Source organism: Bos indicus, chromosome 12 (genome assembly GCF_029378745.1).
Source record: "Bos indicus isolate NIAB-ARS_2022 breed Sahiwal x Tharparkar chromosome 12, NIAB-ARS_B.indTharparkar_mat_pri_1.0, whole genome shotgun sequence".
Lineage (NCBI taxonomy): Eukaryota > Metazoa > Chordata > Mammalia > Artiodactyla > Bovidae > Bos > Bos indicus.
Genome location: NC_091771.1, coordinates 1,768,605 through 1,793,959, shown reverse-complemented (window position 1 = coordinate 1,793,959; position 25,355 = coordinate 1,768,605). Strand labels below are relative to the sequence as shown.

Below are 25,355 nucleotides of genomic sequence, written 5' to 3'. Positions count from 1 at the left end.
GGACTCTGGGATTTAGTGATGGACAGGGAGGCCTGGCGTGCTGTGGTTCATGGGGTCACAAAGATTCGGACACGCCTGAGTGACTGAACTGATATATTAATTTTGGGTCATATGAAAACTCTATCATTTAACTTTTTGAGGACCTGCCAAATTGGTTTCCAAAGTGGCTGTGTGATTTTATATTTCCACTGGCAATGTATGAAGGTTCCAATTTCTCCATATCCTCACCATTTGTCACTGTTCATCTGTTTAACTATAGTCATAATAGTGGGAGTGAAGTATCTCGTGTACTTTTCATTTGTATTTCCCTAATGACAAGTGGGGGCTTCCAGGCAGTGCTAGTCGTAAACAACCCATCTGCCAGTGCAGGAGATGTGGGTTTCATCCCTGGGTCAGGAAGATCCCCTGGAGGAGGGCATGGCAACCCACTCGTCTTCTTGACTGGAGGAGCCCCTGGACATAGGAGCCTGGGAGGTTACAGTCCATAAGGTTGCAGAGTTAGACACGACTGAAGAAACTTAGCACACATGCATGCAATGACTAATGATGTTGAGCACCTTTTCATCTATTTATTAACCATCTGTATATGTCCTTTGGAGAAAGGACATATACAGTCTTTTGGAGAAATATCTGCTAAAATGCTTTGCCCATTTTTAACTGAGTTGTCTTTCTATTATTGAATTATAAATCTTTATATATTCTTGATACAAACCCCATTTTCTCTCATTCTGTAAATTGTCTTTTCACTGCCTTTGAGGCACAAAAGTTAAGTTTTTTTAAATTGGGGAATAGTTACTTTACAATGTTGTTGGTTTCTGCTGTACAGCATTGTGAATCAGTCACCCACACACACATTATATATATATATATATCTATATATATATATATATATATCTATATCTCCATTTCCTTGGATTTCCTTACCTTTTAAAAGTTTTACATTTTGATGAAGTTTAAATTATCTAATTTCTTTTAAAAATTGTGCTTTGGTTGCCATATCTATTGCCTAACCCATTGTCGTGAAGATTAGCTTTAACATTTTGAGTATTATATTTTTAGCCCTTGCATTTAGATCTATAATCAGTTTTGAGTTAATTTTTACATATGATGTTAAAGGGGGTCCAACTTTTTTCTTCTGCATGGGAATACCGAGTTGTCCCAGCACCATTTGTTGAATATATATTTCCCCCCTTTTTAAGACTGAAAATCTTTTCAGGCATCTAGCACATTTCTTGATATGCTCAGCAATTCGTCAGAGCTCCGTGGCATTGGCTCATCTAAGTCATTCACAGGTTATTTTAGTATTCTCTGTAAGGCAAATTGTTTAAAGTCAAAGATTTAATGTGTCTCAGAGGGGCTAGGTACTCTTATAATACCATTTTTTATTGTGGTTTTTACCTCCTTATCCAAAGCCTTCTATCATTTTCAATCTGAGAAACTTTTCTTTTACTGAAATGAAACAGTTGAATGGATTTTCAGTCTCTCTTAATTTATTCCATTGACTCCAAATATATTTAATTCCTCATTTTTGTCCTCTTATACCTAACACTCTATTCCAATGACACAAGAGAAAACTCTACACATGGACATCACAAGATGGCCAACACTGAAATCAGATTGATTATATTCTTTGCAGCCAAAAATGGAGAAGCTCTATACAGTCAGCAAAAACAAGACTGGGAGCTGACTGTGGCTCAGATCATGAAATCCTTATTGCCAAATTCAGACTTAAATTGAAGAAAGTGGAGAAAACCACTAGACTATTCAGGTATGACCTATATCAAATTCCTTATGACTATACAGTGGAAGTCCGAAATAGATTTAAGGGACTAGATCGGATAGAGTGCCTGATGAACTATGGACAGAAGTTTGTGACATTGTACAGGAGACAGGAATCAAGACCATCCCCAAGAAAAAGAAATGCAAAAAAGCAAAATGGCTGTCTGAGGAGGCCTTACAAATAGCTGTTAAAAGAATAGAAGTGAAAAGCAAAGGAGAAAAGGAAAGATATACCCATTTGAATGCAGAGTTCCAAAGAATAGCAAGGACAGATAAGAAAGCCTTCCTCAGACATCAATGCAAAGAAATAGAGAAAAACAATAGAATGGGAAAGACTAGAGATCTCTTCAAGAAAATTAGAGATATCAAGGGAACGTTTCATGCAAAGATGGGCTCAATAAAGGACAGAAATGGTAGGGACCTAACAGAAGCAGAAGATATTAAGAAGAGATGGCAAGAATACATAGAAGAACTGTACAAAAAAAGATCTTCACGACCCAGATAATCACGATAGTGTGATCACTTACACTCACCTAGAGCCAGACATCCTGGAATGTGAAGTCAAGTCAGCCTTAGGAAGCATCACTACGAACAAAACTAGTGGAGGTGATGGAATTCCAGTTGAGGTATTTCAAATCCTAAAAGATGATACTGTGAAAGGGCTGCACTCAATATGTCAGCATTTTTGGAAAACTCAGCAGTGGCCACAGGACTGGAAAAGGTCAGTTTTCATTCCAATCCCAAAGAAAGACAATGTCAAAGAATGCTCAAACTACTGCACAATTACACTCATTTCACACACTAGTAAAGTAATGCTTAAAATTCCCCAAGCGAGGTTTCAGCAATACATGAACCGTGAACTTCCAGATGTTCAAGCTGTTTGTCGAAAAGGCAGAGGAACCAGAGATCAAACTGCCAACATCTGCTGGATCATCGAAAAAGTGAGAGAGTTCCAGAAAAACACCTATTTCTGCTTTATTGACTATGCCAAAGCCTTTGACTGTGTGGATCACAATAAACTGTGGAAAATTCTGAAAGAGATGGGAATACCAGACCACCTGACCTGCCTCTTGAGAAATCTGTATGCAGGTCAGGAAGCAACAGTAAGAACTGGACACTGAACAATAGACTGGTTCCAAACAGGAAAAGGAGTATGTCAAGGCTGTATATTGTCACCCTGCTTATTTAACTTCTATGCAGAGTACATCATGAGAAACGCTGGGCTGGAAGCACAAGCTGGAATCACGATTGTCGGGAGAAATATCAATAATCTCAGGTATGCCGATGACACCACCCTTATGGCAGAAAGTGAAGAAGAACTAAAGAGCCTCTTGATGAAAGTGAAAGAGGACAGTGAAAAAGTTGGCTTAAAGCGCAACATTCAGAAAACTAAGATCATGGCATCCAGTCCCACCACTTCATGGCAAATAGATGGGGAAACAGTGACAGACTTTATTTTTCTGGGCTCCAAAATCACTGCACATGGTGATTGGAGCCATGAAATTAAAAGATGCTTACTCCTTGGAAGGAAAGTTATGACCCACCTAGACATATTAAAAAGCAGAGACATTACTTTGCCAACAAAGGTCCATCTAGTCAAGGCTATGGTTTTTCCAGTGGTCATGTACGGATGTGAGAGTTGGAGTATAAAGAAAGCTGAGTGTTGAAGAATTGATGCTTTTGAACTGTGGTATTGGAGAAAACTGTTGAGAGTTCCTTGGACTGCAAGGAGATCCAAGCAGTCAATCCTACAGGAGAGCAGTCCTGGGTGTTCATTGGTAGGAGTGATGTTGAAACTCCAATACTTTAGCCACCTGATGCGAAGAGCTGACTCATTTGGAAAGACCCCGATGCTGGGAAAGATTGAGGACAGGAGGAGAAGGGGATGACAGAGGATGCGATGATTGAATGGCATCACTGACTCAATGGACATGGGTTTGGGTGGACTCCGGGAATTACTGATGGACAGGGAGGCCGGCCTGGCGTGCTGTGGTTCACGGGGTCGCAATGAGTCAGACACGACTAAGCGACTGAACTGAACTGATACCTAACATAGCTCTTCTGTCTTCTTTAGGCTCTTCTCCAGCTTTCAGCTCATTGTAGACTTTATATTTTCTGTAAATCAATGATTCATCTTATTAAAAATGGAAATCTAATTTTTTTGTCTAGTCACCTCCTACCATATCACATGGCATTAACTTATGTATATAGAGCATAATCCTAATTCTTGATGTGAAAGAAATGAGTATATTCCATGCTTTTCCCTTAAATTTTTATTTTGAAAAGCTTTAAACTTAGCAAAAATTAAAAAAAATATATAATGAGCACTGGACCCTCCAATTAGATTCCATCTTAAACATTTTGCCACATTTACCTTCTTTCATAGCATGCACACACACACACACACACACACACACACACACGTGGTTATAAACACCACAGCTTTTCAGCCATAAATATTTGACATAAAGTTTCTTATATTAAGGACTTTATCATATCTAAGAAAATTATAATTACATTATACTATCCAGTATCTAGTCCATATTGAAATTTGTCCATTTGGCTACAAAATCTCTCCTGTTCCTTCCCCTGATTCTTTTTAAATCCATGATTGCATGTTGTTGTCATGCCTTTTTATTGTTTTTAATCTGGAAGAATTCTTTTTTAAAAAATTACATTTTCACAAATGTAAAAGTTAAATTACATTTGTACAGTCCCTGCCAGGTTTCTTGTACAAGATGCCAGATTCCAGTTTTATCTGCCTGTTTCCTTATGTTTTACTTGTTAAATTCCCTATGTATCTCAGCCTTGGCACTACTGACATCTTGGATCAGGTAGCTATCTCGTGTATTGCAGGATGTTTAATATTTTCCTGTTCCCACCAGGTTATAACAACCAAAATGTCTCTATACATGCCCAAATATGCCTGGAGGGCTGGTGGTGGAGGTTTAGATAGGGATCTAGAAGTTCACTCAAATTCGGGGTTAACAACTTTTTCGAGAATATTTGTCATATGATGTGTATTTCTGATTGCACTGTATCAGTAAGCACATAACATCTGATTGTCCCATTATTGATTAGCCTTGATTACTTATTTAAAGCAGTCACTTTTTTTTTTAACATACAGGTATGTTTTTCCCTTTTATAATAAGGGAAAAACAGACTTTTGATACTTTAACAACTTGATACTTTGACACCGAGTGAACATCCTGTACTCCTACTATCTTTCACCCAGTGACTTTTGGCATTCTCTAGTCTGAATCAATTGTGACTGATTTGCAAAATGGTGATTTTCTAATTCTATTATTTGTTGTACATTTACTCTCTGGTATTTCTATGAAAGAAAAGTTTTCATCCTTCCCTTTATTTATTTCTACTGGCGCTTTTAAATTCATGCATTTTCTTTACCCAATTTTTAAATTCAATTATTCCAATTACTTTTTTTGAGGCTTATATTATCTCAAATTCCTCCAGTGGGAATCTTCAATCCATTCTTTAAGCATTTCTTACCATAAGAGAATTTAATGTTTTATGGAGAATTTTAATAAAGTTATTGTTAAGTACCACACAATGGTAAATTCTTATTGTATACACTGCACATGAAACCATATATTTAGCCAGTGAAGAATTCTGATTGGGACAACATATTAGTTTCACATTTTGACTACCTGATGGAAGAGCAGACTCAGTGGAAAAGACTCCGATGCTGTGAAAGACTGAAGGCAAGAGAAGAGGGTAGCAGAGCATGACATCATTAGGCAGCTTCACAAACTCACAGGACATTAATTTGAGTAAACTCCCTGAGACAGTAAGGAACAGGGAAGCCCAATGTGCTGCAGTCCACAGGACCACAAAGAGTTGAGGACAGGACTTAGCGACTGAAGAAGAGAAAATTCTGTTTCACAACCAACAAAAATTATCAGCCATTTAATTTTGATTCATCTATGTGAAAGAGAAAGTCGCTCAGTTCTGTCTCACTCTTTGCGACCCCATGGACTATACAGTCCATGGAATTCGCCAGGCCAGAATACCGGAGTAGGTAGCCTTTCCATCATCCAGGGTTTCTTTCCAAACCAGGGATCGAACCCAGGTCTCCCACATTGCGGGCGGATTCTTTACCAGTTGAGCCATAACGGAAGCCCAAGAATTCTGGAGTGGGTAGCCTATCCCTTCGCCAGGGCATCTTCCCTACACGGGAATCTAACTGGGGGTCTCCTGCATTGCAGGCAGATTCTTTACCAACTGAGCTATCAGGGAAGCCCTTTGAGTCATCTATTCACCTTCAAAATGGTAAATCTTCTCCTGACTCCAGGATATTTTGAAGTGGATGTCGCTCAGTCCTGTGTGACTCTTCGCGACCCCATAGACTATACAGTCCATGGAATTCTCCGGGCCAGAATACTGAAATGGGTAACCTTTTCCTTCTCCAGGGAAATCTCCCCAATCCAGGGATCGAATCCACGTCTCCGGCATTGCCGTCAGATTCTTTACCAGCTGAGCCACAAGGGACGCCACGAGGGATATTTTGAATGGTGCCTAAAAATAGAAATACACAGATATAATACGTCTCGCCCAAACATTGTATACAATTCTAAAACTGCTTCAAAATATGTTTCATTAAAATCAGTAACTAAGCAATGTGCTTGGGCACACATTTCAACAGCATCCCAGTTAAGCAACATATCGTGATTTTAAAACTATGACTTTTGGGAAGCCCAAACGAAATAGGTCAGTTAAAATGAAAACAAAATTAAGGAATTTTAGCTTCACTCTGTAATTATCCCCCTCTTTCTGTGAGAGTCGGTTTCCTCCTCAGTCTCAGGTGTGGCTCTGCCGGGTTTCACAGACTCTGCTCTAAGTTCATGTTGGTGATGATGAAACAGATGAGGTAGCTCCGGTTATAGGGCTGAAGGTTTTAACAGTCTCCCCGCCGGACTTCACAGCTTGGACCAGCGCCACTCAGAAGAACCTTTCTCCTCAGCGGCCGCAGGAAACGACGGTGGAAGGCAGGGACAACTCTAGAGTATCTCCCGGTCCCACAGCCCCTTCCGCCTGCTCCTTTGATTGGCTGGTGTGAGTCTCGGCCGCCCAATCCCGTTGGAACGTCTCCCGCGCCGCTCGGCGCCGTCGCCGCGCATGCACATTCCGGACCCGCCCCTCGTTTCAGCCCGGAGAGCCGGAGCAGGGCACCGGCACGGGGTGGGCGGGAACTAGGCCTGGCAGTACCCGCGCCGACGTCACAGCGCCGCGCCGGGGCCTGCACGGGCCCGGTGGGAGAACAGCGTGAGAGACAAGCACAACACAGCTCCCCGAGTTCCCACATCCCTTAGGTGCAGGTCTTCTTGGGTGCACGCATTCACTTTCATTGTAGCGCGGGACCTGGACAGTCCGATTTGACTCTGCGGAATAGAAAAAATTCGATTATATTGTTTTCTCTGCACCCGGGCAGATGGAAAAGGGGAAGGAATCGTTATAAGAAAGTAGCTTTTCTCCCGTGTAGAGTGGGTCGGGAACACTGTCCCTTTGAGCTTCACTGTAGGAAACGCGGCCGCCTCAGAGCCTAGCTGGCAGCGCCTTCCCGCCGCCTAGCGCCTCAGCTCTGCCCTCGGGAGGCGGCCGCCAGTGCGCGCTGGGAACGCAGGCTTCTTTTCTGCCGCACAGAGGACCGCCCCACGGGTCTCCACGGCGTGAAGCTCGGGAAAGTGAGCCTGGCGACGTGCAGCCGGCTCTCCGCCGCGAGGCCGCGCTGACAGACCGGCCTCGGCCCGTCCTCCGCGCACCGCCGCCCCCGGAGCGCGACGGGCTCGCAGCCGCACGCCGGGCCGGCCCCCGCGGCCGCTCGGAAAACGCGGCGAGCGGAACCCGCACGCGGAAGCGCCCGCCGCACTGAGCATGCCCAGTCGCAGAGCCGACCGGAGGAGTTTTTTTCTTTTCTTTTTTCTTTTTCTTTCTTTTTTTGGGGGGTCTCAAGTAGCAGGCCTCCCCCAGCCCCCTAGCCGAGCCCCCCAGCATCCCGGCATAAGCAGCTACCATGGCCGAGGCTCCCGGAGCGGCGCTGTCCCGGGCGGGTTGGTAAGTGGCGGGTCTCCCGGCCGCGGGTGCGGGCCGGGCCCGAGGAGGCCGGGGCCGGGGCCGGGGGCGCTGGGTGCGTGTCGGGGTAGGCAGAGGCGCCGCCTGCCCTGGCCTCTCCCGGGGCCCCCCGGCCGGCTCCGCCCCCGGCGCCGCGCGGAGCCGAGAGAGTCCCCCGGCTCCCTGCGAGGCGGTGGCGCGGCCTGGGCCCCGGGAGGTGGGCGGCGGGCCGCAGGGAGGCCGAGGACGCGGGGCGGGCGGCGGTGCAGGCCCGGGTGTTCCCACGGCGCTGCCGCGGCGGGACGAGGGGAGGCGAGGGCTGGGGAACCGAGCGCGGCAGAGCTGGGCGAGCGCCGGGCCCGCGCCCGCGCCCCCTCATTCCCAAGTACAGCACGGAGCGGGGATAGCCATCCTCTGCGGCGCACACAACTTCTGAGGCTGAGAATGCCCGCACTGGAGACTCGGGTGGATGCTCCCTAGAACTTTTCTTGAAAGGATGACGGTGTTCTGATTTTTAAGGACGCTTTATGTCAAGATTTTAGGATGAAAACAAACAAAATATACGAAAGTAAGCAGTTTCTGGAACTTCGGCCATGAGGGATATAAACATATAGCTTTATTTCCTAATGCTTTTCCAGGCCTGCATAGGCACGGTCTGGGATGAAAGGTGGCAAGGAGGTTGAAAAAGATTTGCCCCTGCTCGCTGTCTTAGCGCTAGGAGAAGGAGGCATTAAAACAGCAAACACACAAACAGGGGGAATTGTGGTAAACTGTACAGAGGTGCAGGCAAATGTGGTATGGAATTGGAGAGGAAGGAAAGTTGATTTCCTAGAGAAGTGGACTTGGAAGTCTGGTGAGGAAAAGGTTTTCTGGATACAGAGCCGCTGGAGATAAGGCAAGGGGAGGTAGGAAAGAGCTTATTGGCTTAAAGTACTGACATTAAATCCCTATGGTTCCTGGAAGTAGAAGGGTGTCCAATGAAGAGTAAGACCTTAAAAGTTAGTGGCCAGATTGTGCAGCCTACGAGTGTCTAAAGGATGGATTTGATTTTATGAATAAAATTTTTGGTTAGAGTACTGTAACACCTGTGTTTTGAAGACGCTGCTCCTGGCTCCACAGATATCTCATTTTAGAGGTGTACAGATTAAAGCAGAGAATTGTTAAGTAACTTAAAAAAAAAATGACATAACTGGAAAGTGATAGAGTTGAATGCTGAGGACAGGGGTCTGGTTCCAACTCTGGTGCTTTTAACTGTTCGTGTTCTTACAGCTTTTGCATAAAACAGCATTACCATAACAAACTGTAGCTTAAAAAGTCACTTTTTTTTTTCAGTTTTACTTTTGTTCTTCTAACTTTATACATTCAGATTCTTCACCTCACAGTGTTGTCTTGAATAATCTTGTATCACTCTTCTATTTGAGTTGTCCCCCATTCTTAGTGAGCCTTAGTTCTTCAAACTACTTGTGTGAATTCATTTACAGTCTTTTGTCTGCTATCCAGCATGATGATGCCACCCGTGTCAGAAAGACTAGTATCCTTATTTTGGTTCAAACACATACTAAATTGTTCTTTGGACTCTTATTTAAGATCCTTAAATGTGGTTAAACACCATCTTATGTTTCTGTATATATGGAATGGTGGGAAATATTGTAGATTCTTAGTAAAATCTGGTAAAATTGACCTTGGATGGCAGTGCCCCTGACAGTCAGAATTCTCTAACCAGGGTCTCTACCCCAGCTTAGCATTTTTCTTGTCTTTATTTTATTATAAATCCTCAGTAATGTTATTTTGTGACATTTGCTCTCTTTACATGTTTCTTACTCCAAACTGCTGCTTTTGAATGGCAGGGATTCATAAAGGCAGAAGTAATCAGATCAGATCAGTCGCTCAATCGTGTCCGACTCTTGGCGACCCCATGAATCACAGCACGCCAGGCCTCCATGTCCATCACCAACTCCCGGAGTTCATTGAGACTCACGTCCATCGAGTCAGTGATGCCATCCAGCCATCTCATCCTCTGTTGTCCCCTTCTCCTCTTGCCCCCAATCCCTCCCAGCATCAGAGTCTTTTCCAATGAGTCAACTCTTCCCATGAGGTGGCCAAAGTACTGGAGTTTCAGCTTTAGCATCATTCCTTCCAAAGAAATCCCAGGGCTGATCTCCTTCAGAATGGACTGGTTGGATTTCCTTGCAGTCCAAGGGACTCTTCAAGAGTCTTCTCCAACACCACAGTTCAAAAGCATTAATTCTTCGGTGCTCAGTCTTCTTCACAGTCCAACTCTCACATCCATACATGACCACAGGAAAAACCATAGCCTTGACTAGACGGACCTTTGTTGGCCAAGTAATGTCTCTGCTTTTGAATATGCTATCTAGGTTGGTCATAACTTTCCTTCCAAGGAGTAAGCGTCTTTTAATTTCATGGCTGCAGTCACCATCTGCAGTGATTTTGGAGCCCAGAAAAAGAAAGTCTGACACTGTTTCCCCATCTATTTCCCATGAAGTGATGGGACCGGATGCCATGATCTTCGTTTTCTGAATGTTGAGCTTTAAGCCAACTTTTTCACTCTCCACTTTCACCTTCATCAAGAGGCTTTTTAGTTCCTCTTCACTTTCTGCCATAAAGGTGGTGTCATCTGCATATCTGAGGTTATTGATATTTCTCCTGGCAATCTTGATTCCAGCTTTTGTTTCTTCCAGTCCAGCGTTTCTCATGATGTACTCTGCATAGAAGTTAAATAAGCAGGGTGACAATATACAGCCTTGATGTACTGCTTTTCCTATTTGGAACCAGTCTGTTGTTCATGTCCAGTTCTAACTGTTGCTTCCTGACCTGCATACAGATTTCTCAAGAGGCAGGTCAGGTGGTCTGGTATTCCCATCTCTTTCAGAATTTTCCACAGTTTATTGTGATCCACACAGTCAAAGGCTTTGGCATAGTCAATAAAGCAGAACTCGATGTTTTTCTGGAACTCTCTTGCTTTTTCCATGATCCAGCGGATGTTAGCAATTTGATCTCTGGTTCCTCTGCCTTTTCTAAAACCAGCTTGAACATCAGGAAGTTCACGGTTCACATATTGCTGAAGCCTGGCTTGGAGAATTTTGAGCATTACTTTACTAGCGTGTGAGATGAGTTTAATTGTGCAGTAGTTAGAGCATTCTTTGGCATTGCCTTTCTTAGGGATTGGAATGAAAACTGACCTTTTCCAGTCCTGTGGCCACTGCTGAGTTTTCCAAATTTGCTGGCATATTGAGTGCAGCACTTTGACAGCATCATCTTTCAGGAGTAATAGGTGAGGCTAATAAGACTATCTTCCTACGAGTTTGGGGGTGATTCCTGGTGAGTTTTGAACTCATGAGACTTGTGAAGAAGACAGGAGGATGTCTTAGGCTTATAGTTGGCATGTATTAGATCTTATATTTAAGTAGAGATTTATTATGTTAATATACGGAATCTCAAAGGTATACCTAGAGAAGAGTACTGGAAGGAGAATTTCTGGCCATAGAGCTGCTTTGACCAGCTCATTCCAGTTCTGACATCTCGAGTTTCCTATGACTCTTGGGATTCTGTCTTGTCACTGACAAAACCATTTTTTTTTTTTTTTTTTAAGTATTCAGTCTCTTCACTTAATTACTTGTAGGACCTCAAAAGAAGTAGATGCTAAAACACTTCAACTATTATTATCTATTCTGTCAGTCTCATCTAAAATAGTAGGTTTGAGAAGTGTTTGCTACTTCACTTCAGTGAAGTCACTTCAGTCACTTCAGTCGTGTCTGACTCTGTGCGACCCCATAGACAGAAGCCCACCAGGCTCCCCCATTCCTGGGATTCTCCAGGCAAGAACACTGGAGTGAGTTGCCATTCCCTTCTCCAATGCATGAAAGTGAAAAGTGAAAGTGAAGTCGATCAGTGGTGTCCGACTGTTAGTGACCCCATGGACTGCAGCCTATCAGGCTCCTCCGTCCGTGGGATTTTCCAGGCAAGAGCAACTGAAGTGGGTTGCCATTGTTTAGTGCTGAGTAATTTATGTTTCTGAAATTTTGATCTTCAGGAGGTGCAGATGGTCTTGATCTATTCCACTTTATGTTATTTTTTTTCAGCACATATATATTTTTTTCTTTTAAGCCCTTAATCGTCATTATAATTCCCACAAAAAGCCAGTATTTTAAAATAAAACTCCCAATAGCAGCCACCCTGGCAGACTACAATAATTTTTTTTTTTTATTTGTGGCTAGTAGCACAGAAAGTGCTAGGTTTTGCTGATTTCAACTTAAAAGTTTCAGGAACTACTCTAGTATAGTGACAATGTTTAAATACTGCATAAAATTATACCTTCAGTTGATTTAAGTTGCTCAGTCATGTTTGACTCTAAGGACCCCATGGACTGCAGCACACCAAGCTTCCCTGTCCATCACCAACTCTCCGAGTTTGCTCAAACTCATGTCCATCCAGTCAGTGATGCCATCCAACCATCTCATCCTCTGCCGTCTCCTCCTTCTGTCTTCAGTCTTTCCCAGCATCAGGGTGTTTTCCAGTTAGTCCACTCTTCACATCAGGTGGCCAAAGTACTGGAGTTTCAGCTTCAGCATCAGTCCTTCCAATGAATATTCAGGACTGATTTCCTTTAGGATTGACTGGTTGGGTCTCCTTGCAGTCCAAGGGACTCTCAAAAGTCTTCTGTAACACCGCAGTTCAAAAGCATCAATTCTTTGGTGCTCAGCTTTCTTTATAGTCCATCTCTCACATCCATGCATGACTCTTGGAAAAACCATAGTTTTTACTAGATGCACCTTTGTTGGCAAAGAAATGTCTCTGCTTGTTAATATACTGTCTAAGTTGGTCATTGCTTAGTACTCTTGCCTGGAAAATCCCATGGACGGAGGAGCCTGGTAGGCTGCAGTCCATGGGGTCGCTAAGAGTCGGACGCGACTGAATGACTTCACTTTCACTTTTCACTTTGCACTGGAGAAGGAAATGGCAACCCACTGTAGTGTTCTTGCCTGGAGAATCCCAGGGATGGGGGAGCCTGGTGGGATGCCATCTGTGGGGTCACACAGAGTCGGACACGACTGAAGGGACTTAGCATAGCATAGCTTTCCTTCCAAGGAGCAAGTGTCTTTTAATTTCATAGCTGCAGTCACCATTTGCAGTGATTTTGGAGCCCTCCAAAATAAAGTCTGTCACTGTTTTCATTGTTTCCCCATCTATTTGCCATGAAGTGATGGGCCTGGATGCCATGATTTTAGTTTTTTGAGTGTTGAGTTTTAAGCCAGCATTTTCACTCTCCTCTTTCACTTTCAAAAAGAGGCGCTTTAGTTCCTCTTTGCTTTCTGCCATAAGGGTGGTGTCATCTCCATATCTGAGGTTATTGATATTTCTCCCTGCAATCTTGATTCCAGCTTATGCTTCCTCCAGCCTGGCATTTTGTATGATGTACTCTGCATAGAAGTTAAATAAGCGGGGTGAGAATATACAGCCTTGACATACTTTTTTCCCAGTTTGGAACCAGTCCGTTGTTCCATGTCTGGTTCTAATTGTTGCTTCTTAACTAGCATACAGATTTCTTAGGAGGCAGGTAAGGTGGTCTGGTATTCCCATTGCTTCAAGAATTTTCCACTGTTTATTGTGATCCATACAGTCAAAGACTTTAGTGTGGGCAAAGAAGTAGAAGTAGATGGTTTTCTGGAACTCTCTTGCTTTTTCTATGATTCAACAGATTTTGGCAATTTGATCTCTGGTTCCTCTGCCTTTTCTAAAGCCGAGTTGAACATCTGAAAGTTCGTGGTTCACGTACTGTTGAAGGATTTTGAGCATTACTTTGCTAATATGTAAGATGAGTGCAGTTGTGCGGTAGTTTGAACATTCTTTAGCATTGCCTTTCTATGGGATTGGAGTGAAAACTGACCTTTTCCAGTCCTGTGGCCACTGCTGAATTTTCCAAATTTGCTGGCATATTGAGTGCAGTACTTTCACAGCATCATCTTTCAGGATTTGAAATAGCTCAACTGGAATTCCATCACCTCCACTAGCTTTGTTGGTAGTGATGGTTCCTAAGGCCCACTTGACTTCACACTCCAGAATGTCTGGCTCTATGTGACTGAGCACACCATTATGGTTATCTTTGTCAGTAAGATCTTTTTTGTGTAGTTCTGTGTATTCTTGCCACCTCTTAATATCTTCTGCTTCTGTTAGGTCCATACCATTTCTGTTCTTTATTGTGCCCATCTTTGCATGGAATGTTCCCTTGGTATCCCTAATTTTCTTGAAGAGATCTCTAGTCTTTCCCATTCTCTTGTTTTCCTATATTTCTTTGTGTTGATCGCTGAGGAAGGCTTTCTTATCTCTCCTTGCTATTCTTTGAAACTCTGCATTCAGATGGGTATATCTTTCCTTTTCTCCTTGCCTTTAGCGTCTCTTCTCTTCTCAGCTATTTGTAAGGCCTTCTCAGACAACCATTTTGCCTTTTTGCGTTTCTTTATTTTGGGGATTGTCTTGATCACTGCCTCCGCCCATAGTTCCTCAGGTCCTCTATCAGATCTAATCCCTTGGATCTATTTGTCACTTCCACTGTATAACCATAAGGGATTTGATTTAGATCGTACCTGAGTGGTTTTCCCTACTTAAGTCTGAAGTTTGCAATAAGGAGTTCATGATCTGAGCCATAGTTAGCTCCTGTTCTTGTTTTTGCTGACTGTATAGAGCTTCTTCATTGTGGCTGCAAAGAATATAATCAATGTGGTTTAGTTATTCACCTTCTGGTGATGTCCACGTGTAGCATCATCTCTTGTGTTGTTGGAAGAGGGTGTTTGCTATGACCAGTGCATTCTCTTGGCTAACTCTGTTAGCCTTTGCCCTGCTTCATTCTGTACCCCAGGGCCAAACTTGTCTGTTATGCCAGGTATCTCTTCATACTTTTGCATTCCAGTCGCCCAGGATGAAAAGGACATCTTTTTTTTGGTATTAGTTCTAGAAGGTCTTGTAGTTCATCATAGAACCATTCAGCTTCTTCAACATTAATGATTGGGGCATAGACTTGGAATACTGTGAAATTGTACCTTGGTGTTCTGTAATGCTTACTTATATGCATAGAACGAGTACTGAGAGAAGACATTTGACTACCTTTGAATGGACAGATTTACGTCTCTTTGTTTCTCTTGAGGTTTCTTTAAGGGGAACTTATGTACTCCAACCTACCTTTTATGGTAGGTATGTTATGGGCTTCCCTGATAGCTCAGTTGGTAAAGAATCCATCTGCAATGCAGGAGACTCTGGTTCAATTCCTGTGTTGGGAAGATACGCCGGAGAAAGGATAGGCTACCCACTCCAGTATTCTTGGGCTTCCCTTGTGGCTCAGCTGGTAAAGAATCTGCCCACAGTGTGGGAGACCTGGGTTTGATCTCTGGGTTGGGAAGATTCCCTGGAGAAGGGAAAGGCTACCCACTCCAGTGTTCTGGACTGGAGAATTCCATGGTCTGTATAGTTCATGGGTTTGCAAAGAGTCAGGTTTAGCGACTTTCACTTTCACCTAACTTTTGGCTTATTTTTTAAAGAAAGAATCAGCCTTTCAGATTTTTCTTTCTTTCTTCTTTTTTTTTTTTTTTTTAATTAACAGAGTAATGTATTTATTGGGGGCAAAAACCCAAATTGAACTGTATAAAGTGAGAAAAGTTTAAAAAGTCTGGTCAGGATCACAAAGCTAAACCTTGAAGTGAAAACTAGAACCCAAGTCTTATCATTCATGAGAACTCTTTTAAAAATAGAAACATGTTAAGGGAATATAATCATCTGTATTTATTTTGGAAAAAGGTATTTTTTCTTTTTATATAGAATTAGTGATTGTATAGCTTAACTCCCTCAGTGTGCAGATCAAGAAGCTGAAACACTGGCATCAATAATTTACTCAGAGATATAAGGGACAGAATGAAAAGAGCCTAAATATTCAGAATAATATTCAGAATAAATATTCGGAATAAATATTCAGTACTGATTTTCATTAAGTCCTGGTGAGCACATTTAATTTAAATTGTTGATCAAGTAGAACACATTTTAAAATTGAGAATTGGATTTAGCCGTTTTTTGATATGTAAATTTGCTTTCTTCTCTGGGAAAGATTGATGCTTATTCTGAGGAGTGATGCTGTTGGAAATCAAAGAAACCTTTACCTTTTGGTGGTTCACCTAATTACTGATTGGACTTATGTAAAAATCTGGTGAATTCTGTATTTTGGAATCTAAGAATATCTGAAAAAGTAAGGCATTATTTTCATATATTTGATTTATCCAGAAGTTTTGAGTTCAAAACACCATAAATAATCATTAGAAATAATGCATTTCCATTTTATTCTGAAAAAAGACGTATTTTCTTAGAAACCCCAGGTTTCTAACATCCAAAGTTTATCTTGGTTGTGCTTTGAGGTGTTTTGTTTGGGTAGGGCAGAGTTGGAGGGAAAAGAGAGGATGAATACAAAGGTCATCTTCTTATCTTGACCCCCTTGAATTTCACTTCCCTTTTGGAGTTCTCTTTCCTTGGTTACTGGTGCTACCCCCAAACTGCTATCTTCTGGCCCAGGGGTATACCAGACTTCATTCCCTTGATTTCACCTTTGAATAAGAAAGGCTACAAGTATAAATGTCTTTCCCAAGACAATACTAGAGGAGAGTATTTATTTATGGGATAAGTAGAGGAATAAAAGCACAATGTCAGTATAGATTATAAAGTAAAGGCTCTCTTGTGTTGAGAAGCCTGGTCTATTATTCCTTGTGTTGCTTTGAGATAGTGGCTCCAAAGAGCAAAGAGGTGGAACAATTTCAGGACATTTTGCTGGAATTTGGAATTCCTAGCTTTTGACCTATCCACAGGTAGAGAGCTTCCTTTTACATCCTATCACTTAGAAACTTCCTCCAAAGCATATCAAGACCAAATAAGTCAAATTCTTGTTCAGTAGCTACTCTTGCATTTTTCTTGTTTGTGTTTTTTTTTTTTTTTCCCTGAGAGACACACCTATTTCCCAGGAGATTGCTGGTGAATGAGCTCAATTTTCAAGTCAGGAATGATCTTTGTAGCATAAAAATAACTATACCTGCATATAATATACTCTTGGTAATAGTCAAGCATAAGAGTTTATGCAAAGGGTATCATAAGTTTTGGTCCCTCGTGCTTCCTTGGTGGCTCAGATGGTAAAGAATCTGTTTGCAAATTGGGAGACCTGAGTTCAGTCCCTGGGTTGGGAAGATCTCCTGGAGGAGGGCATGGCAACCCACTCCAATATTCTTGCCTAGAGAATCCCATGGACAGAGGAGCCTGGCAGGCTACAGTCCATGGGATTGCAAAGAATTGGACAACCCTGAACGACGAAGCACAGCACAGCACAGCATTATTCCAGCATAGCTCTTAGATATAGGTGTCTTTGTAAAGAATTTTGATAGTTCTTTATAAGGTTGTATGCTTAGTGCAGGATTTTTTTTTATTTTCTAAAATTTTAAAATACTTTACCATTTTTTAAATCTGTATAAAGTGTCTTTTTTTAAAAAGATGAATATTTTTAATGATAGGTACCATTCACATAGGAGGTAGACATCATAAACCATTAGACACCTTAATAACAAAGATACATAAAGCAAAAATCAAAAGAAATATAAGGGAAAAAATATATAATCATAGACAAATTAGCATTTCTCTGAGAATTTTGTCAAATGCAGAAAAAAGAAGAGGAGCATCTTGAATGATGTCATTAATTTACATTTAATAGATTTATATTTAATTAATTTATATCAATCATATCCTACACAAATATACTTAAAAATTTTCTATCTCATATGTTGTTATTAGAGGTCCATAGGACATTTAGAAAAATTGGCATAAAGATAAACATTACTAAATTTCAAAAGTAGACTTCTTTTTTGCGTGTGATTTATTTATACATATACATGTGTTATTTTTGAAATTATTTTCCACTATAAATTTTTTACAAAATATCGACTATAGTTCCTGGAGCTATACAGTAAATCTTTGTTTCTTGTTGCATATCTGTTTTGTTAAATTAGAAATCTAGCCTTTTATTCATACTAAGTAAAATAAGTGGAATCAAAACATCATACATTTTTTAGTTAGGCAAAAATTCATAAGTTTTCTAAAATATAATACATATTATTTTTATATATATATATATATATATATATATATATATATGTATGTATGTATGCAAAAGCTTTTCTGCTGTGCTTGATAAGGAAATGGCATCCCACTCCAGTATTCTTGCCTGGAGAATCCCAGGGACGGAGGAGCCTGGTGGGCTGCCGTCTATGGGGTCGCAAGGAGTTGGACATGACTGAAGCGACTTAGCAGCAGTAGCAGCATATGTATGTATGCAAAAACTTTTCTGCTGTGCTTGATAAAGACTTGGGAAAGAACCTCGGAAAAAAAAAAAGATGGAGAAACTAGAAAACATAAACTGAATGAAATGAAAGCACTGAATATGAAATAGAAAAAGTGAAACAAACTAGATAAAGGTAAAAGATCCTCCTATAGTCCAGTTGTTTTTAAACATGGCTGCTCATTAGAAACATATCTGGAGCTCTTAGGGGGAAAAAAAAGAGCAGTACATGGACATTTGTATTTTTCAAAAAGTTCCAAGACAATTCTGATATGCATCTGGATTTTAAAAAGTGATTACAGGTTTTCTATTAAATGGTAGTTTTGGTGATACAGAATTCTATAATTTTCCTGTTAACCAATCATGATACAATGGTATTGAGTGAGTAATAGTTATGTAATCACAATAGTGAAGTGAAGTGTTAGTTGCTCAGTCATGCCCAACCCTTTGTGACCCCATGGACTGCAGCCCACCAGGCTTCTCTGTCCATGGCATTTTCCAGGCAAGGATACTGGAGTGGGTTGCCATTTCCTTTTCCAAATCACAATAGTAAAAGATGTTTATCAGTTTTTACAATCAATAGTGAAACTGAAGTCGCTCAGTTGTGCCTGGCTCTTTTCGACCACGTGGACTGTAACCCACCAGGCTCCTCTGTCCATGGAATTTTCCAGGCAAGAGTACTGGAGTGGGTTGCCATTTCCTTCTCCAGGAGATCTTCCCAACCCAGGGATCGAATCTGGTTCTTCCACATTGCAGGTAGATGCTTTACCATCTGAGCCACCAGGGAAGCCCACAATCAATAGCCAGACAAAAAATAAAAGATTATTACTATTGCAAGCCATAATGAGAATGTGATTAACCTAACGATATAAAATAATTACATATAATTTGGGGGATTAAGCAGCATACATGCCCATGTTTTCATTTGCTCAGCCAGTCTATGTTTTTTGCTTGGTGCATTTAATCTATTTACATTTAAGGTAATTACCAACATGTATGATCCTATTTTCCCTGATGCTGGGAAGGATTGAAGGCAGGAGAAGAAGGGGACAACAGAGGATGAGATGGTTGGATAGCATCACCGACTCAATGGACATGAATTTGTGTAAGCTCTGGCAGTTGGTGATGGACAGGGAGGCCTGGTGTGCTGCAGTCAATGGGGTTGCAAGGAGTCTGACACGACTGAGTGACTGAACTGACCTGAACTGATGATCCTGTTGCTGTTTTTTAAATTGTTTTGGGTTTAAGGCAATGGCAACCCACTCCAGTACTCTTGCCTGGAAAATCCCATGGACAGAGGAGCCTGGTAGGCTGCAGTCCATGGGGTCTCTGAGGGTCGGACATGACTGAGTGACTTCACTTTCACTTTTCACTTTCATGCATTGGATAAGGAAATGGCAACCCACTCCAGTGTTCTTGCCTGGAGAATCCCAGGGACGGGGGAGTCTTGTGGGCTGCTGTCTATGGGGTTGCACAGAGTTGGATATGACTGATGCAACTTAGCAGCAGCAGCAGCAGCAGCAGAGCTTCCCTGATAACTCAGTTGGTAAAGAATCTGCCTGAGATACAGGAGACCCCAGTTCTATTCCTGGTTTGGGAAGATCTGCTGGAGAAGGGATACACTACCCACTCCAATATTCTTGGGCTTCCTGTGTGGCTTAGCTGGTAAAGAATCAGCCTGCAATGTGGGAGACCTGGGTTTGATCCCTGGGGTTGGGAATATCCCCTGGAGAAGGGAAAGGCTACCCACTCCAGTATCCTGGCCTGGAGAATTCCGTGGACTGTATAGTCCACTTGGTTGCAGAGAGTCAGACATGACTTCACAGCTTTCCCTTCACTCTGTAGGTTGGACTTTTCCCTCTCTCGTTTTCTGCCTAGAGAAGTTCTTTAGCATTTGTTGTAAAGCTGGTTTGGTGATGCTGAATTCTCTTAAACTTTTGCTTGTCTGGAAAGCTTTTGATTTCTCCATCAAATCTGAAGTAGAGTTTTGCTGGGTAGAGTATTCTTGATTGTAGATTCTTCCCTCTCATCACTTTAAATACGTCATGCCATTCCCTTCTGACTTGTAGAGTTTCTGTTGAGAAATCCACTGATAACCTGATGGGGGTTCCCTTGTATGTTATTTGTCATTTTTCCCTTGTTACTGTTAATATTTTATTTCTGTCTTTTATTTTTATCAGTTTTATCACTGTGTGTCTTGGTGTGTTCTTCCTTGGGTTTATCCTTCCTGGGACTCTCTGTGCTTCCTGGACTTGGTTGATTATTTTCTTTCCCATGTTAGGGAATTTTTCAGCTATTATCTCCTTAAACATTTTCTCAGGTCCTTTCTCTCTCTCTCCTCCTCCTGGGACCCCTATAATGTGAATGTTCGTGCAGTTAATGTTGTCCAAGAGGTCTCTTAGGCTGTCTTCATCTCTTTTCATTCTTTTTTCTATATTCTGTTCTGTGGCAGTGATTTCCACCAGTCTGTCCTCTGGGTTATTTATCTGTGCTTCTGCCTTAGTTATTCTGTTGTGAATTCCTTCTAGTGTATTATTCATCTCTGTTCTTCAGTTCTTATAGGTCTTTGGTAAACATTTCTTGCATTGTCTGAATCGTTGCTTCCTTTCTTTTTCTGAGATCATAAATCATATTCACTATAATTATTCTGAATTCTTTTTCTGGAAGGTTGCCTGTCTCCACTTCATTAAGTTGTTTTTCTGAGGTTTTATCTTGTTCCTTCATCTGGGAAGCCCTGATAGCTCAGTTGGTAAAGAATCCACCTACAATGCAGGAGACCCAGTTTCGATTCCTGGATCAGGAAGCTGCATTGGAGAAGGGATAGGCTACCCACTCCAGTATTCTTGGGCTTCTCTTGTGGCTCAGCTGGTAAAGAATCTGCCCTCAATATGGGAGACCTGGGTTCGATACCTGGGGTTTGGAAGATCCCCTGGAGAAGGGAAAGGCTACCCCCTTCAGTATTCTGGCCTGGAGAATTCTGTGGACTGTATAGTCCATGGGGTCACAAAGAGTGGAACACGACTGAGTGACTTTGACTTTACTTCATCTGGGATGTAACTTTCCACTTTTTCATGCTGATTAATTTTCTGTAATGGGGTTTTGTTTTAGTCGCTGTGGAATTGCGGTTCTTCTTGCTTCTTTTGTCTGCCCTCTGATGGAGGAGGCTTAGAGGCTGTGTCTTTGGTTTATGTTGTTTGTGAAATTATAATGTCGAAATGTAATAAGTGTTGTTGACCTTCTGTCTCAAAATATGTTATGTATTACCATGTATTACCTGGTTGCTTCTGTAAAATGCCAATAATGACTGTGTATTCTGTTAAACTACTTAAGTTTTCAGGTTTGAAGGTGCTATTTGCAGTAATTTTTTTGGTGAATAACCTATAAATCTAGTTTCAACTGCCTGTAGACTTGACTGCCTCAAGCATAAAGGGGGTATAAAAATAAACTTGCTACCTCAGCAAGTTGAAAGTAATTTTCTCCTCATGCAGCAGCATTTGCTAGATCAAGTAAAAATTGCATAGTAACATTTAAGAACCATAAAAATATAACTATATTTTTTTTTGGCTTATGCTTTCTCTTTTTGACAAAAGAAGAACATTAGCATCTTGACTTATCATGTTAAGTCCTGTCTATCTAGAAATTCTGACTTTTTGAAAGGTATAGGATCTGGAACTAGCTGAAGAGCAGTTTACTTCTGTATAATTTTTAGAATAGGCAGACTGCATATTTAGCAATGTAAAATTTTTCACGTAAAATTTGAGAACATTTGTGAAGTCATAAAATGACAAAAGCAGAGAAGAGAGCAGAAGTGTGTGGTGATAAAATAATAAAGTAAATCAGAGATACTCACAGCAGATACTCACAGGTCAGGTAGAGAAAGAGGAAAGAACCACACTATACTCTAGGGCTGGACAGAGCATACATGTGCCTTAGTACTGTAACCCCTACATGGGTTACACCCATGCTCATGGGTGTGACATATGTGAGTACCGCTCATGCATTTTTCAGTTTTACACCCTTTTATGTGGAGACAGTAGCTATTTTAATCTCAGTATAGTGCTACTGAATGTATGACATCTTTGTAACAAGAAGTAAATTTAATGCATTAATTCAGGAAGGTATGTAACCCTGTAGTATTGTGTTGGAGAAGGAAATGGCAACCCACTTCAGTGTTCTTGCCTGGGAAATCCCATGGGCAGAGGATCCTGACAGATTGTAGTCCCTGAGTCTGCAAAAGAGTCAGACATGACTCATGACTAAACAGCAATAGTAATGTGTATAATCAGAGAAGGCAATGGCACCCGACTCTGATACTCTTGCCTGGAAAATCCCATGGATGGAGGAGCCTGGTGGGCTCCAGTCCATGGGGTCGCTAAGAGTCGGACACGACTGAGCAATTTCACTTTCACTTTTCACTTTCATGCATTGGAGAAGGAAATGGCAATCCACTCCAGTGTTCTTGCCTGGAGAATCCCAGGGATGGGGGAGCCTGGTGGGCTGCCATCTATGGGGTCGCACAGAGTCGGACACGACTGAAGCGACTTAGCAGCAGCAGCAGCAGCAGCAGCAGCAGCAGCAGCAGCAGCAATGTGTATAATAAAATACAAGTAGTAAATATTTATGCCTCTTCTACATAAGGCACTATGTTTGTTGTTAGAATGATGTACAGGACAGAATTTGAACATGTTATACCCTGGTATTTTGCTTCCAGGGTGTTGTTGAGAACAGTTAACCCACACTTAGAAAGTCTGGAATGTTTTCCAGAACTAGTGATGTATAAGGAGGGTATGTTATATATGCCAACTCAATATGGTATCTAGTCTTTGGGAACAAAAACAGGGCAGATTCCTTGATGTACTCATTTAACAAATAATTATTGAACATCTTGTTGTGGCAGGCACTTTGCTGTAGTAGTATAATCAGAGGTAGTTTATGGGAAGAAATCCATTAACTGCATATTCAAACATATTGCATTGGTAGAATATACTAGAGAGGAGAAAGGACATGACTCCATAAAAGTGAAATTTGGTGTCTTCATGGTGATCAGAGCATGCTTCCCTGAGACCTGATAAGTGGGAATTTGACCAAGTTCACTTCATGGCAAATAGATGGGGAAACATTGGAAACAGTGACAGACTTTATTTTCTTGGGCTGCAAAATCACTGCAGATAGTGACCACAGCCATGAAATTAAAAGACGCTTGCTCCTTGGAAGAAAAACTATGACCTACTTAGACAGCATATTCAAAAGCAGAGACATTACTTTGCCGACAAAGGTCTGTCTAGTCAAAGCTATGGTTTTCCAGTAGTAATGTATGGATGTGAGAGTTGGATCATAAGAAGGCTGAGCACTGAGGAATAGATGCTTTTGAACTGTGGTGCTGGAGAAGATTCTTGAGAGTCCTTTGGACAGCAGGGAGATCCAACCAGTCCATCCTAAAGGAGATCGGTCCTGAATATTCATTGGAAGGACTGATGCTAAAGCTGAAACTCCAATACTTTGGCCACCTGATAAGAAGAACTGACTCACTGGAAAAGACCCTGATGCTGAGAAAGACTGAAGGCAGGAGGAGAAGGAGATGACAAAGGATGAGATAGTTGTATGCATCACTGACTCAATGGACATGAATTTGAGCAAGCTCCGGGAGTTGGACGGAGTTGCAAAGAGTTGGACATGACTGAGTGACTGAACTGAACTGAACGGGAAAGCAGCATAGGTGAAGACTATATGACAGTAGGAAGTATGATTTAGTACCAAGAAATGAGGTACCAGTATTAATGGGGGTGAGACAGAGAGGCGGTGTAGTGAGATTGGGCTGGGAGATACCCAGGGACTAGATCAAGTATCTTGGGCCTCATAGGTCACAGTAAGTTCTGTTTTTATTTTTAAGCAATAGAAATCAGTTGAAAAGTTTTATTAGGTGAAGGGAGGGTTGAAGTAGGGGCTACACCTTCATTATGTTTTGAGGTATCCTTGCATTGAAGAAAATGGATTGGAGCTGCTGCTGCTGCTAAGTAACGTAAGTCGTGTCCGACTCTGTGTGACCCCATAGACGGCAGCCCACCAGGCTCCTGTCCCAGTATTCTCCAGGCAAGAATACTGGAGTGGGTTGCCATTTCCTTCTCCAGTGCATGAAAGTGAAAAGTGAAAGTGAAGTTGCTCAGTCGTGTCTGACTCTTCGCGACCCCATGGACTGTAGCCTACCAGGCCCCTCCATCCATGGGATTTTCCAGGCAAGAGTACTGGAGTGGGTTGCCATTAGGCAGGAGTAAATAGATTGGTGGTGATGACTGAGGTAGAGAGCAGTAGGTTGATTTGAGAGATATTTACGGGGTAAAATAAACAGAACTTTTTGATGAATTGGATATGGGAGTGAGAGAAAAGGAAGTGTCAAGGGTTTGATTTCTTGGTTTCTGGCTTGTATACCTGAGTTGAATACAGTACAGTTAGACAGGAACTGTTAGAAGAGGACCACATTTTTGAGGGATGAATCATGAATTGAACTTGGACATTATTTGAGTGTGAGGTGCCTTTGAATCATCTAAAATAAGATGCCATTTGGACATTAGAAAATACTAATCTTGAACTCAGAAGAGAAGACTGAGTTAAAGATATACATTTGCGGTCATCTGAGTATAGTTCAAGGTGAAGCAGTGCATGGATGAGATCCAGGCTGCACTGTCCAATATAGCAGGCATTAGCCGTGTGTGGCTGCTGAACAATTGAAATGGGTCTAGTCCAAATTCAGATGTGATGTGAAGATAAAATACACACTGAGTTTGAAAGCCAGTACAAAAATGGAATGTAAATATCTCCAATTTTTATATTGTTTGCATATTGAAATAATATTTTCAATATGTTGTGTTAAATATATTATTAATATTAATTTTACCTATTTCCCTTTACTTTTTAAAATATGGTTACTAGAAAATTTCAAATTACATATGTGACTTGCATTATATTTTCTCTAAGACAGCAGTGATCTATGATCTAAAGACCGGTCTTTGAGTAGGAAGAGGCTAGTTTCAAGCAGTGAGGAATTTCAGCATTTTTAGAAAATAAGCCTTTAAGGAGCAGCCAGAGGAGGGAAAGCATAAGAAGTCATTGACTTTTCAAGAAGAGAAAATGGATATAA

At 41.6% G+C, this 25,355-nt stretch overlaps 1 protein-coding gene across 2 annotated transcripts in view; it reads left to right on the top strand.

Annotated features, from left to right (window-relative positions):
* Positions 1–7,707: 7,707 nt before the first annotated feature.
* Positions 7,708–25,355, top strand: part of TDRD3 (tudor domain containing 3) — a 226,341-nt gene continuing 208,693 nt past the window's right edge. For both annotated transcript variants that reach the window (XM_070799977.1, XM_070799976.1), the window contains exon 1: positions 7,708–7,851. In XM_070799977.1, the coding sequence (XP_070656078.1) occupies positions 7,811–7,851 (41 nt within the window). In that variant the 5' untranslated portion in view covers positions 7,708–7,810. The remainder of the gene's footprint in view (positions 7,852–25,355) is intronic.